Below are 9,916 nucleotides of genomic sequence, written 5' to 3' on the forward strand. Positions count from 1 at the left end.
CGCACACAGGCACCGGAAGGACCCACGGCCTGAGCCCTCGCTGAGCACAGGAGGGGAAATCTGGGAGGGCCGGGGAGGGTCCCGAGACCCTCGAAGGCCCAACCCCGGTGTGGGAACGGGACTCTTCTGACCGGGTTCCAGACTGGAGGACCCAGCTCCACTCAAGGACAGCGGCACCCCCAGCCCGCCTCCCTCCCCGCCTGCCTCCCAGGGCACCATTCACTCCGGAGTCTGTCTCCACATATCCTTTCCCCCAGTAGAGCTGCGGGGTATCAGGGGACAGAGGCTGGGTCTCACACCTCTGGGCATCCGCACAGAGCTTCTAGCGCCAAATACACAGCCAAAGATGAAGGGAGAGAAAGGGGAAGAGTAACCGAGCGGAAGAGGAAGAAAAAGAGGAGGAGGCAAAGGGAGGGAGGGAGGTATCCCGGTCCCAGGCCTGAGGGGCCTGGGCTGGGTCCCCCTCTGCCCCCGGCACATACCGCGGGGGGCGGGGGGCCTTCCCGTCCTGGCTGCAGAAGCAGGCGCAGGGTGAGCTGCACGTCCAGTGCAGAGGCTGGTGCCGGAGCCAGACCGCCTGCCCCGGGACCCACCGTGTGACCTTGGGCACGTCAGCAAACCCCATCTGTCAGCACCCACCCCGTTCGGGTACTGGAGGGACTAGGACATAATAAGAATAGCTTTTATTAATTTGAGTAAGAACTGATGCTTTGAACATATGCAGTCGACGTGCAAAAGTGGAAATTCTCCAGTTTCAGGGAGGTGGTATCCCCAGGTGCCAGCCCCCAGGGAGAGCAGTAACTCAGTTACAGGGAGGTGATATCTCCAGGCGCCAGCCCCAGGAGCAACGCAACATTCCAAGGTAAAGATAATAAAACTGTCTACTAGGCCCTGTTTGATCTGAGAGTTCCCCGGATACATTTATCTTTGGACAAAACGTTAACGGCTAACTTCTGCTTCTTGTAATCTGCTTATTCAAGGATGTAGTTGGAGGCTTTCTAAGCTGCCTCCTCTGGAAGCTCGGGGCTGATCTCCTCTAGCCCTGCGTGGTAGAGAGTCAGTCGCCGGCCGCTAATAAAGGCTCCTAATTCATCTCAATTGGCTCTGTGGGTCTCAGAATTGTTCGCGCCACAACAGACGACCCCCCCCCCAAAAAAAACCTGATGAAATCACAGAATGCCAGAGCTCAAAGGGGCCTTAGCTGTTGTCAACTACGCAACGTGCTCATCTCAGATATGTAAGTGACGTGCCAAGGTGACCCAGGTGAAGGCAGGGACGGGCCTAAGACACAGGTCTCCTGACTCCCAGGTCAACACCGTTCCTCCAGCGTGTACTCAGCACTTCTGAGGTGTGTGCCGGGGGTCAGAGCAGGGACAGTCTGGACACCACCGTCCGCTGGGGGCAGACTGGACAGGTACGAGACAGGAACCCCTGGCGCCCTGGTCAAAGGGCGGGTGGCCTTGTCAAGAGGCTGGGCGGAGGCCCTCCCAGGCAAGCGACATTGAGCTGAAGACCAAGGGCGGGGGTGATCTAAGGGAGGAGACGGCGAGGAGAAGCTGTCTGGGCAGAGGATGCCCCTGTGCAAGCATGGAAGTCTGAGGGACCCCATGCAGCCTCACAGTCTCCGTCACACTCGCGAGACACGCAGGCTCGGGTCTAGCAGTTACCGCTGTGCGGGCTGTTTAGACGTCTGAGCGGAGTTTACTGAACTAGACCGCGGGCTCCCTAAGGGCAGTCAAGAGCGGTCAGGTTTGCCCGCAGGCACTGGGATTGAGCATGTCCTGGGAGGGGGGTGCCACACACCAGCCGAACCCTCCCCGGGAAGCCTTGGGGGCTGGGCTGACCCACAGCCCCTCCTGCTCGAGGCCTCACCAGGTTCAGGGCAGGGGGAGGGTGAGGTGGGGCGCCCGGGCGAGGCAGGGCGGGGCGCCCGCTCACACACCTTCTGCATCCACCGTCTCTTTCATGACGATCTCCACGCGCTCCACGTGGTGCCGGTTCCAGAGGCCATCCAGGGCCTTGCGGTTCTGGTCTCGGAAAGGCAGGATCTGAGCCACGGCCTGGCGGGGAGGAGACGGGCGGTTCTGCGGGCTCTCCTCAGGCCCTCAGGCCTCACAGGGAGTCCCCACTCCCGAGAAGGGCCCCATTCAGAGAGGACGCCCAGACAAGGCACTCCCTGGGGCGTCAAGGCTTCGCAGCCCAGGAAGGACTCAGAGCTTTTAAGGGACCCCATGGGGTTACCAGCTTTTTCTTTTGCCAAGAAGGAAAATATCTAAGCTGATCTACCTTCTATTACCATCGACTTTTAATAAAAGAAAGATATTACAACACCAAAATTGAAGCAAGAAAAACTTCAAATGGAAAACATTCAATTTTTTTTTTTTCATTTTCCCCATGAACAAGTGAAAACCTCACCAGGACAGGCTCTGGTCTAAGGACCACTCTTTGGGAGTACTGCTCCAAACGGGGGAGAGGGATGGCTCTGACGCAGGTGACTGCGCAGTGACTCCGCCCGGACCCTGGGCTCCCAGCCTGGTCAGCACCAGAGAACACAGGTGGCGCCCTCTGCTGGCCTTTCTGGGAAGAGGTGTCCTACAGGGGTCCCGAGTCCGAGTCCAGAGTGAAGTGGCCGGCCGACAGACTCCTCCGAGGTCAGCCCCCTGCTCTGCCACAGGGCCTGGCTGAGCAGCGCGGACGTAACCTGCGCCCCTGCTCAGTTTTAAGATCTCGTTACCAGCCTTCGGGCTCAAACCAGAACTCGGGAAGACAAAGATGCCGAAGAAAAGGCAGAGGGATGTGGAATAGAGCGGTTCGTTCTGATTCCCACAGCTACCCAAACGGAAGCCGGGTCCAGACCCCAGGGCCTGGCGGCCACCTCCGGAGGATGCAGGACAAGGCGGAGAGACCCAGGCTGAGAAACAAGGAGGACGGGACGCACGGGAGCCCACGCGGCTGGGCAGGTGGGCGAGGGCCACGTGGTCCTGTCGCTACGCCTCACGCCTCGTGCCCCTCCCTCGCGCCTCGTGCCCACCCTCCAAATGGCCACAGGAGCTCGGATTTCATGTGCCCTCAGGCCCGACTCCACAGTGAGCGGTGTGGCCCCGGCCAGGGGGTCTACCCGTCCGCCTGCGCCCAGCTCACGCCCATCCTGGCAGGCTCCAAGCTGAAGCTCACCTGCTTGCCCAGGTAATGGTCCACCCGGTACATCTCCTCCTCCTGGAAAAAACTCCCCAGCTCCGTGGCCAGCTGCTGGGCTGAGAGGTGGTCGTGGCCGAAGGGTTTCTCGAGGACGACCCGCAGCCAGGCGCCCGGGCCGGGCCGGCAGCTGCTGTTGATGTTGCGGGCGATGTCCGCGTAGGCGAAGGGCGGCACGGAGAAGTAGAAGAGCCGGCCGGCCTCCCGGCCGCCCTCCTGCCGCACCAGCGCCTCGACGCCCTCGCTCAGGGCCACGTAGTCCTCGCTGGTCTTCAGCTGGCGGTACTGGCTCAGCCGCCGGAACTGGTCCTTCAGTTCAGCACAGCGGCTGGGCGCCACGTCCTCGGGGCAGGAGAGGGACTCCAGGACCTTGGCCATGAACTCTTGGCCCTGCTTGGTGGCCGTCAGAGCAGCCCCGTGGAAGCTGAAACTGTGGCCCTTCCCCGCCTCATCCAGGTACAGCTGGAACAGGCCCTGCCATAAGTATTTTCTGGCCAGGTCCCCAGTTGCTCCCAGCAGGATTACGGAGACATGGCCCTGGAGCTTCTGGGCCTGCAGGCAGCCCAGAAGGGCCACACACGTTGCCACGGCGAGCATCTTCCAGAAGCCCGGGTGTCTGGGGTGCCTGGGAAAGACAGACAAGGAACAAGGAAGGATCAGACACGGCTCAGGTGGCTGTGATACTTCTAGGCTATCAAACACTTCCGGCCTGGCAAGAAACCACCACACTGTTTCTCAGGAAGACGTGACAGTCCCACAGCTCCCCCCGCCCCTCCTTGGCAGCTTGCTTCTGTGCCAAGAAGCCGGGGGGTGGGGGCGGGGCGGGGGAGCAGGGAGCCTGCTTTGCAAACAAGGACTATGCCCGGCGAGGCGGTAGTCCACTTGCAAGAGGTGGCCCATTTTGCTGCAGGAGCGCGGGAAGGTGGCACAAGCCACGAGGGAGGCCCACAGGGCTTGCCATGGGGTTGGAGCTGTCCGCTGTACAGCCCAGGCCAGTGTCACGCCTGAGCACAGGCTGCCTGGGCCATCGGGGCAGCTCGGGAATGGCAGCAGGCCCTTAGATGACGCTGGCCCTGTGAGAAAGTATGATCACCTCCCCTCACGTCTCTCTTTGCTTCTCCCATGTCCGCTGGGCCCCAAGCACAAAATGACAGCTCGCCATCGCTATAGCACAGTGATTAAAAACACAGACTCTGGCACCGACTGACTGAGTTCGAATCCCAGCTCAGCCCCGTAGCTTGGACAATTATAACACCCCTCTGTACTTCGGTTTCCTCATCTGAAATGGGGGTAACGGTGCTACCTACAGCACAGGGCCATTATAAGGGTAAGATGAGTTGATATTTATAATGTGCTTTGGACAGTGCCTACCACCTACTAAGCACTACATAAGTGGCAGCTATCATAACAGGCTGTTAATCAGAGCCGTGAACAATGAACTTGGTAGATGTCTTGGTAGATGTGTTAGCTCTCACCGAAGGTGGACCAGAACCCTGAAGAGAACCCGTGGAGGGGGTACTCGTACAGTCGCCCTACTGCAGACAGAACAGCTGAGGCTCAGGGAGGTGAAGGTCCCAGGGGGAGAAACTGGGGGTGCCGGGCAGGCACCAGGCTCCCTGGCTCCTGAGCTGACCACATAGCACTTGTGTGCTGCGGGCTCCCCAAGGTGGGCCCAACATCTTGGCTGGTTTTCAGCCTGATCTGAAGCAGCTGACGTGTCTAAAAGGCGAGAGGCTTCGGACCTGCACAAACGCACCAGCGGATTGGCTTTCTCCGGCCTTCTGTTCTGACCGAGGCTGTAAAGCTTCATGTGCTCGATTCTTACTCCTCAGCTCTCCCCAGTTCTCCAGTTTCCCAGCAAGGCCAGTGCTTGGGGGAAAGGCGGAGGAAGTGAGGACAGTCACCTTGGCCGGCAATGCGGCTCTGAGAAAGAAACGGGGCAATGGGGCCCAGCCTGGGGCAGCAATGAAGAAGGAGCTGAGATCACTGAGCAGCACCTGTTATGTGGCAGCTAAAGGATTAACAAAACCCTCAACAATGCGGCTATAATCTGGTTCCACAGACAGAACTGAGGTTTAAAGAAACAGCGGGGACTTACAAAGGCCCCGCAGACCTGGCCGGCTGACATTCCCACGGCCCTGCGTCATCCCCCATACAGAGGGGCCAGATCTGCCTCCTGGCTCTGGCATCAGGCCCCGTCCTTCCTTCGCATTTCCCTTTGCCTCGTCCTCCCCTCTCTCGAGATCCACCCCGAGGTGGCACCAGTTAGTAGCCGAACCAAGAAGAGGACCCGACAGCGGCGTTTGCACCAGGACCTACGGGACACCGGACATTACCCTTATGGAGCCTTAACTGGAGAACCGAGGGGCCCCGTGGGTGGCCCCTCAGCCTTTCTCTCCCACGTGTCCTTCATGTACACTCCTCAGTGACCGCACGCCCATCCTACTTTCTCCTCCCGCTTTCCAGTTCTCGTCCCTGGCCCTTCAAGCGTTTCTTTCTCAACCGCCTGGGTCTGGAGGGAAGGAAAAGCTGCAAGGTCAGTGCAGGCAGCGGCAGTTAGAAATCTGAAGCCCAGAGAGCAGCCTGGGTTGGGGGAGGAGGCGCCAGCTGGCAAGCGGCAGAGCAGAGATCCTGGTCAGGTTGTCCAGCTCGGGCTCCAGGCGCCTGGTACGAGGAGAGGCGCTCCGGGAGCTCGGAGTGCCCGGATGGGCAGGTGAGAAAGCCCCGGGGGCCACCCCACCCCGGAGGACTGCAGAAAGCTGTGACGCACGCCCGCCCGGCTGCCCGGCCCGAACCAACCCCCAGCCCTCCGTTTAATCCTGTTCTGACTCAGAGGCCCGGCTGCAGTCTCCCCTGACCAGCCCTGTTCCCAGTTCCCGGTCGGCCTCCCTTATCTCTTGCTTGTGTCCCCAGCACTCCTTTAAACAAGTACAGATCAGAGAGATCAGTTATTGCGACACGGTTGCTTGCTCTGTAGTTCCTGATCCGGTGTGTGTGTGTGTGTTACTAGCATGTTTTTAACCTTAGCGGTGTTTCTCAAACTTTAATGTGCATCTGAATCTCCCGAAGAGCTTTTAAAAGCACAGATTCTGATGCAGAGGGTCTGGGGAGGGGCCCGAGGTGCTGACCGCTGAGGTGCTGACTCCGGAACGCTGAGCACTGAGGCTAGAGCTGCGGCTCTCATCGGAGGGGGCGTCAGAGTCAAAACACATACACCTGCCTCCTGCTCCCTTCGCCAAGGCCGTGAACTCTCTGTCCTGCAGGTCCAAATGTGGGAATTTCGAAACAGCCTGGAAGGGTTTAGATTTGCCCATCCCCCTGCCCAAACTGGCTGCTAACTACCGAGAGCCTGACGCTCACCACGGGGTCTGCGTGCGCAGATTTACACGCGCTGTCTCCGTCTTTCCTCAAAACCGTCTCCTGAAGGAGGGTCTGTGATGGTGCCCACTTTACGGATGAGAAAGCTGCAGGCGAGGCCAAGTGTCGAGTCACAAAACCTGAGCCTCGGTCACTGTGCAAACGGAATGTGGCATCTGGGTCAGAGGACCTGGGCTCAAGGCCACCTCCTAGCTGTATGACCTAATTGAGTCACCCAGTCCGTTTTGCGTCCACTTTTCCTCATCTGAAAACCGGGAAACCAGATGGCTCCCCCACACCCCTGCGGTGGAAGCCTCTCTCGTGCTGCGAGGCTCTGCTTCTGAATGCTTCTCTGAAGCATCTCCTCCCGCCTCCTTGCCTGCTCTGAGAGGAATGGGCTGCAGAATAAATCTTCTAAAATTACAGACCGAAGGTTAGCCAAAAAGCGTGGACGTGGCATTCTAGCCGCTGGTCCTGCTATGACTTCCTTCTATTTTTAATTAATTAATTAATTAATAAGAAAACCCTTAGCGACAAGTTCGCGAAGCTCTGGGACAAGACGAGCTGTCCTAGATTGTGAACTGGAATACGTGGTGATTCTTATCCAGGCCTGGCCGCTGAACAACCACGTAACCTTGAACAAGCCACTTAGCCTTAGTTTCCTCATCTGTGAAATGAAGAGACTGAGCTAAAGGATCGATATCATACTTTACTGCCCCTAAGTCCTGTGCTGTCCAAGGACAGGAGATGATCATCTATTATCAGAGAGATGCCTGCCATCTTTCTGGAAGGGCAGTTAAGTGCTTAGAGCTTTACGGCAATGCAGCAAGGCCGGGAAATCCAGGACTAAAATTGGAAGCAATGAGCTGAGAACTGAGTGTCATTTAGAGGTTAGGCTATAGCTCAAGTGCGTGGAGGATGCGATTTCATTTAACAATTATTATACAAGACACTTGCCAAAAACATACTACACGACGAAGTGTGGTGCCACAGGGGCATCCTCCAGGGAGGTGTGACAGACGTCCTTCGGACAGGCTCATCACAGCATCGGGACTGGTGGGCGCACGTCCCCGGTCCAGGCACCCTTCACTGCCCCCAACTCCAGACCGAGGGGTTCCTACGAGGCATCCTGGGGGACTCACCTTTTAAAGTACAGCTCTGCTAACATCCCCAAAGCTGTGAACACTGGCCAGCCAGAGGGTCTGGATCAGAACTGGGGTTCCAGTCTTTGTTTCTGCCCAAGGACAAGAGGGCACTCGCGCAGCCGTGCCTGCCCCCGACCGGCACGGACCCAGCTTGGCTGGCACTCGGCGGCAGGGCGGTTTCTGGTAAACCCCAGGGGGAAGCAGCTCTGAGCCTCTGTTCCCAGCAGCCCCAGGGCAGGAGAGCGGCCGGAGGTAAAGGTCAGTGGCAGCGGCTGCTCTGCTCCCTTTCTCAACGTGACACCTTGGATTCCCACCTTCTGTCAGGCAGGAAGGAGGGAGGTGCTCTTCAATTCACAGCCCCCGAGTCTGGAATGTTTAAAAGAACGTGTAGGAATGAAATGAGCGTTCAAACTAAAGATCACGTTCAGCTCAAGTCCGAGGGGACGTGCCGGTCTCGCCTAGAATCGCTGACTCAAGTGTTTTTCCTGTACTCTTCCCTTCACGTTGGAGCCCGTCCGGGCCACACACACCTGTGCAGTGCAAGACAAACCCTCATCAATGACCTGCCATCTGCCTTCCCTCTGCTCAGGACTAGACTGGGGACAAAAGCAGCAAGATCGGCTCTGGGTCCCATTTTCCTCCACAATCCCAGAGAATCCTTATTCCCTTCACCTCTTTAGGTACCGATCTTGGGTCCCAATGAGCCCAAAGGTGTCCTGGAGCCACCTCATACCTTGCACACCAGATTCAATTGCTAATTTTTCAAGAATTTTTCAAGCCGGTCATTAAACACAACCATTAATAACTGAATTATACAAATTTATAACCAAACAAATTATATAAAAACCCAAGGTAATAAATACTCAACACTCATGACATCCTAGTTATTTTACTACATTTTACTAGTATCTATGCTCTTGACATTATTGACATCTATTGTGTCTATTAGGTGAAGATATTCTGTAACGGTGTATTTGAAACTGGCCGGCACTGGAGTATTTACCCAGCGAATGCTACAGACCAGGCTCCCCCAGCCCCACATCCCCAGCTGAGTCAGTTGTTAAATATTTCCCAGCACACAACCGCCTTCAGGCCAAGTCTATATTTCCAGTAAGAACTTAAACTCCTCACTCATACAATCAGCTCCCACTCCGACACCATGAGCTGGCTCTCCACAGCTTTCCATGTTCAGAATTGAACTGACTTATCTCCAAACGTGCTCCAAGTACAGATTTCTCCATTCCCAGTGAAAGAACACTATCTTTCTAGGCGCTCAGGCCAGAAATCTTGGAGTCATCTGATCTGTCAGCAAATCCCAGTTTCCATCTTCAAAATCTTCGTGCGTGTAGCCACTACTCACCACCTCCCGCCACTCCACTCTGGTCCTGGCCACCATCGCCTCCGTCTAGATGACTGATGGAGCCACCTAACTGGCCTCCCGCGTTTCTTTGCCTGAACACGGCAGCCACGGTGATCTTTTTATAGCATGGGTCAGACCGTGTCATTTTTCTGTCCGGTGGCCTGCAGGGCCGACACGTGCTGGCCTCCCGCGCATTACCTCTTTGATCCCTGCTCCCGCTTCTCTGCCCTCCACAGGTTCCAGACACCCATCCTCCTGCCTCAGGGCCTTTGTACGTGCTGTTCTCTCTGCCTGACCTGCTTTTCCCCGCAGACGTCCACGTGCTTCGCCCTCTCACTAACTTCAGTTCTTGGCTGAAATGTCACCTTCTCAGCGAGGCTTTCTCAGCCGACGAGGTAAGATTGTAACTCTCTTACCCGCATCTCATCCACTGCTTTATTTCTCTCCTTAATATGTATGACTTTCTAATATACCGTATGTGATATTTATTTTGTTTATTGTCTGTCACCCCTCTCCTCAAGAATGTAAGTGCCAATGAGGGGTTTTGTGTTTTTGTTCACCGCAGAACCCAAAATAGGGCCTGGCACACAGATGATGCACTATAAATATCTGCTGAATGAACAAATAAGTCCCATTTGCATAGGACCGCTGTCACCTGTGTCTGAGCTCTCTGCATTGGGATGATGGCACAAAGAAACAAATCTCTAACGGTGATTTCAAGCACTGCGACACAGCACACATTAGCAGCAGCTCACCCCTTGTAACAAGAGTATTAATAAAAGAGCTATTTCTAATTACATGTCAAATGCAAGGCTAAGAGCCTGACATGCACCCTACCGCAATCTCTAAGGCAGGGACT

At 56.4% G+C, this 9,916-nt stretch overlaps 1 protein-coding gene and 1 long non-coding RNA gene across 2 annotated transcripts in view; one reads left to right on the forward strand and one right to left on the reverse strand.

Moving 5' to 3' along the window:
- The window catches only part of H6PD (hexose-6-phosphate dehydrogenase/glucose 1-dehydrogenase), a 27,860-nt gene that overhangs the window by 15,369 nt on the left and 2,575 nt on the right, over nucleotides 1-9,916 (reverse strand). Inside the window, exons 2-3 of the mRNA XM_011382617.2 lie at nucleotides 3,175-3,820; nucleotides 1,939-2,060 (exon numbers count right to left, since the gene is read on the reverse strand). Of these exons, the coding sequence (XP_011380919.1) occupies nucleotides 1,939-2,060; nucleotides 3,175-3,820 (768 nt within the window). The remainder of the gene's footprint in view (nucleotides 1-1,938; nucleotides 2,061-3,174; nucleotides 3,821-9,916) is intronic.
- LOC111732717 lies at nucleotides 9,065-9,854 on the forward strand. The gene is made up of 2 exons (XR_002777665.1): nucleotides 9,065-9,452; nucleotides 9,635-9,854. It is a non-coding gene; the product is annotated as an uncharacterized LOC111732717 (long non-coding RNA).

The sequence above is a fragment of the Pteropus vampyrus genome, unplaced genomic scaffold (assembly GCF_000151845.1).
Source record: "Pteropus vampyrus isolate Shadow unplaced genomic scaffold, Pvam_2.0 Scaffold484, whole genome shotgun sequence".
In the NCBI taxonomy this organism is placed as follows: domain Eukaryota; kingdom Metazoa; phylum Chordata; class Mammalia; order Chiroptera; family Pteropodidae; genus Pteropus; species Pteropus vampyrus.